Source organism: Alosa pseudoharengus, unplaced genomic scaffold, assembly GCF_046254945.1.
Source record: "Alosa pseudoharengus isolate Yale_2024_CS ecotype anadromous, Long Island Sound unplaced genomic scaffold, YU_APseudo_1.1 YU_APseudo_1.1_scf_17, whole genome shotgun sequence".
NCBI lineage: Eukaryota > Metazoa > Chordata > Actinopteri > Clupeiformes > Clupeidae > Alosa > Alosa pseudoharengus.
The window spans coordinates 2,935,288-2,940,287 of NW_027468640.1; the positions used below are offsets into that span (position 1 = coordinate 2,935,288).

General features: G+C 48.5%; 1 protein-coding gene across 1 annotated transcript in view; it reads left to right on the forward strand.

Annotated features, from left to right (window-relative positions):
* sec24d (SEC24 homolog D, COPII coat complex component) overlaps positions 1 to 5,000 on the forward strand; it is a 59,852-nt gene that overhangs the window by 42,869 nt on the left and 11,983 nt on the right. The window contains exons 14-17 of the mRNA XM_076288464.1: positions 107 to 223; positions 634 to 804; positions 1,201 to 1,297; positions 3,544 to 3,689. Of these exons, the coding sequence (XP_076144579.1) occupies positions 107 to 223; positions 634 to 804; positions 1,201 to 1,297; positions 3,544 to 3,689 (531 nt within the window). The remainder of the gene's footprint in view (positions 1 to 106; positions 224 to 633; positions 805 to 1,200; positions 1,298 to 3,543; positions 3,690 to 5,000) is intronic.

The following is a 5,000-nucleotide window of genomic DNA, read 5'->3' on the forward strand; positions in this document are numbered from 1 at the left end:
TCTCTCTCTCCCCCCCTCTCCCTCTCTCTCTCTCCTCTCTCTCCCCCTCTCTCTCTCCCTCCCTCTCTCTCCCTCTCTCTCTCTCTCTCTATCCTCTCTTTATTAGGCAGCTGAGTGCAGTGGGAAGCTCTTCCTGTTCCACTCCTCCATTCCTACCGCCGAGGCTCCTGGGAAACTCAAAAACAGAGACGACAGGAAGCTCGTCAACACAGACAAGGAGAAGGTCAGTCACACACACACACACACACGCACACGCACATTGACGTAAATTAATCAGAGATTTGGCATATTATTTGCCATTTCTAATCCCACACACTTTATTTCAACTAGCTGTGCTTGCGTTTCCTCTTGGCCTTTTTCCTGTTCCATGGCATGAAGACTGAGGGCCAGATGCGAATGCAGCTTTATCAGTGCCATGGACAAACCGCAGATACCCAACGCTGTGATACATTTATTTTGTTCAATTCATCTCCGCCTTTCTCCGCCCCTTGTAGTAGGAAAGTTTAAGTGGATGACGTGAAAGTAAGACATTCGAAAGGCCAACGAAATTTGATATAGCACAAGATGCAAAACTGGTGCCCTAAATAGCGTGTGTGTGTGTGTGTGTGTGTGTGTGTGTGTGTGTGTGTGTAGACTCTGTTCCAGCCTGCACGGGGTGTGTATGAGTCCCTGGTGAAGGAGTGTGTGACACAGGGCTGCAGTGTGGATCTGTTCCTGTTCCCCAGCCAGTACCTGGACACGGCCACCATGGGCCACCTGCCCACACACACCGGGGGGTCCGTCTACAAGTACAACAACTTCCAGGTACACAAACACACACGCACGCACACACACACACACACACACACACACACACACACACACCGGGGGGTCCGTCTACAAGTACAACAACTTCCAGGTACACACACACACACACACACTCACACTCACACACATTGTTTTTGTTGAGATGGTCAGAAGGTGTAAGCAGTGACAATGAGCATGCCATCAAAGGTCCTGTCTGTTTGTAGGGAAGAGTGGTGAAATAGCTCCCCCTGCAGGACATTTAACTCAACTGCACGCTCATTCTGTCTGTAGGGAAGAGTGGTGACATACCTCCCCCTGCAGGACATTTCACTTAACTGCACGCTCATTCTCACTCAGGTGAAATAGTTCCCCCTGCAGGACATTTAACTTAACTGCACGCTCATTCTCACTCAGGCGGAGACAGACGGAGAGAACTTCCTGAGTGACCTGCGGAAGGACATCGAGAAACCCATCGGCTTCGACGCCATCATGCGTGTCCGCACCAGCACAGGTGCGTGTGTGTGTGTGTGTCTGTGTGAATAGTGTGTAGGGGTGTCACGATTTCGATTGTAAGAAGAAGTCGATCCAAACTACATCTCCATCTTGAACTTCGAATTCAAAGGTAGAATTGACGATTGAGCCACACCCACAATTTCACATCCAGCATCATGCATTGCCAAGAGGCAAAAAACACACACACACACACACACACACACGGCTGTTGAACTGCGGCGCATCAACACTCTTTTAGCTTCTAAGTTAAAAAACATCAACAAACTGAATCACCAGTGTGTATTTTGTCATTTATTCACATCAATTAACCAAAAACAGACTTTAAGACAGTCACATTGATGAACACTAACCTTGGGTCTTGTGTGTGTGTGTGTGTGTGTGTGTGTGTGTGTGTGTGTAGGGTTCCGGGCCACAGATTTCCATGGGGCCGTGTACATGAACACTAACCTTGGGTCTTGTGTGTGTGTGTGTGTGTGTGTGTGTGTGTAGGGTTCCGGGCCACAGATTTCCATGGGGCCGTGTACATGAACACTAACCTTGGGTCTTGTGTGTGTGTGTGTGTGTGTGTGTGTGTGTGTAGGGTTCCGGGCCACAGATTTCCATGGGGCCGTGTACATGAACACTAACCTTGGGTCTTGTGTGTGTGTGTGTGTGTGTGTGTGTGTGTGTGTGTAGGGTTCCGGGCCACAGATTTCCATGGGGCCGTGTACATGAACACTAACCTTGGGTCTTGTGTGTGTGTGTGTGTGTGTGTGTGTGTGTGTAGGGTTCCGGGCCACAGATTTCCATGGGGCCGTGTACATGAACACTAACCTTGGGTCTTGTGTGTGTGTGTGTGTGTGTGTGTGTGTAGGGTTCCGGGCCACAGATTTCCATGGGGCCGTGTACATGAACACTAACCTTGGGTCTTGTGTGTGTGTGTGTGTGTGTGTGTGTGTGTGTGTAGGGTTCCGGGCCACAGATTTCCATGGGGCCGTGTACATGAACACTAACCTTGGGTCTTGTGTGTGTGTGTGTGTGTGTGTGTGTGTGTGTGTGTAGGGTTCCGGGCCACAGATTTCCATGGGGCCGTGTACATGAACACTAACCTTGGGTCTTGTGTGTGTGTGTGTGTGTGTGTGTGTGTGTGTAGGGTTCCGGGCCACAGATTTCCATGGGGCCGTGTACATGAACACTAACCTTGGGTCTTGTGTGTGTGTGTGTATGTGTGTGTGTGTGTGTGTGTAGGGTTCCGGGCCACAGATTTCCATGGGGCCGTGTACATGAACACTAACCTTGGGTCTTGTGTGTGTGTGTGTGTGTGTGTGTGTGTGTGTGTGTGTGTGTAGGGTTCCGGGCCACAGATTTCCATGGGGCCGTGTACATGAACACTAACCTTGGGTCTTGTGTGTGTGTGTGTGTGTGTGTGTGTGTGTGTGTGTGTAGGGTTCCGGGCCACAGATTTCCATGGGGCCGTGTACATGAACACTAACCTTGGGTCTTGTGTGTGTGTGTGTGTGTGTGTGTGTGTGTGTAGGGTTCCGGGCCACAGATTTCCATGGGGCCGTGTACATGAACACTAACCTTGGGTCTTGTGTGTGTGTGTGTGTGTGTGTGTGTGTAGGGTTCCGGGCCACAGATTTCCATGGGGCCGTGTACATGAACACTAACCTTGGGTCTTGTGTGTGTGTGTGTGTGTGTGTGTGTAGGGTTCCGGGCCACAGATTTCCATGGGGCCGTGTACATGAACACTAACCTTGGGTCTTGTGTGTGTGTGTGTGTGTGTGTGTGTGTGTGTGTGTGTAGGGTTCCGGGCCACAGATTTCCATGGGGCCGTGTACATGAACACTAACCTTGGGTCTTGTGTGTGTGTGTGTGTGTGTGTGTGTGTGTGTAGGGTTCCGGGCCACAGATTTCCATGGGGCCGTGTACATGAACACTAACCTTGGGTCTTGTGTGTGTGTGTGTATGTGTGTGTGTGTGTGTGTGTAGGGTTCCGGGCCACAGATTTCCATGGGGCCGTGTACATGAACACTAACCTTGGGTCTTGTGTGTGTGTGTGTGTGTGTGTGTGTGTGTGTGTGTGTGTAGGGTTCCGGGCCACAGATTTCCATGGGGCCGTGTACATGAACACTAACCTTGGGTCTTGTGTGTGTGTGTGTGTGTGTGTGTGTGTGTAGGGTTCCGGGCCACAGATTTCCATGGGGCCGTGTACATGAACACTAACCTTGGGTCTTGTGTGTGTGTGTGTGTGTGTGTGTGTAGGGTTCCGGGCCACAGATTTCCATGGGGCCGTGTACATGAACAACACCACGGATGTGGAGATGGCGTCCATCGACTGCAACAAGGCCGTCACCGTGGAGTTCAAACATGACGACACACTGAGTGAGGAGACGGGTGCACTTATGCAGGTGAGGTGTGTGTGTGTGTGAGAGTATGTGTGTGTGTGTGTCTGTGTGTGTGTGTGTGTTGTGTGTGTGTGTGTGTGTTGTGTGTGTTGTGTGTAGTGGTGCACAGTGTATCGATACTAAAAAGGTATCACGATGCCTTCACGCAAAAAACGATACGATTTCCGACGTTTTTAGAATCGATACTTTATTAAAATAATAACGTTCTGTGTCTGTGTGAACTGCTGCTCTCCTCCTTGCACGCATCTAGGCAAGTGGGCGTGTCAAGCAGGCAGCTCTGAGTGAGTGAGTGCGCAGCCAACGTCAACATAGTTCTTTGCCGACAGTCCTCGGCCTTGTGGATGAAACAAAAGGTGATATGAAATCTGGAAATATTTCGGATTCATCGCGAATAGTGCAGGCAAGCCATCAGGTACACAGAGGCCCGTTTGTAAAATATGTTTCAAAGTAAAAGCAGTAGGCTACACATGGAACTTGGCTAAACACCTCGCAGACATATCCCAACATTTTTAAAGAGTTCAAAGAACGACAGGTTAACGAATACGCTATAGAAAACACGACTACATGGTTAGTGCCAAGTTCTTCTCTTCTGTTTTAGTCTAGCCTAAGTGAAACGAGTATGGTTCTCTGGGATAAAGCGCACCTTCTTTCATCAATGAATTTTGACGAGACATAACGAGCTGTAATCTTAGGGTGCTAACGTGATGAAAGTGCAATGTTCACGCCAGAATAACATTACCATAACTTGTAAACAATCTATTTCATGTCATGTAGACTGCAATTTGTTCAATAATTATTGCTCAGATCAGTGGCGTAACAAGCCAATGGTGGGCCCAGGTGCGAGAGCGCTACACGGGCCCCATACCAACATTCTTTGGCCCAGGATGAATTAGCTCTGATACATGCAATACACATTAAGGGTGACTTCAATTGTTTAATGCAAAGGGCCTGAGGCACCGAAGTAGTTTAGTAGTAGTACCACACGACTACATAGTAGTAACACACGACTACATAGGATCATTTTACATTACATGTGAAAACATTAAAAAATAATTTTATTAACAGCCTGCAGGCCAGAGTAATCTAATATTACTGCATTAACATCAACTCGCATGGAATTATGGGAACACTCAATGCGCTCAATGCACCTCTTCAACCCTCTGCTGAAACTGCAAGCGTAGATTGCTTGCTTATAAACTCACACTGCGCAGAAACAAAACTTAATGTAGCCTAACTTATTTAACCGTGCAGAAACCAAATAAAATCATTCATATGCATACAATCCCCAATATGCGTGAACTAGGCCATTAGAAG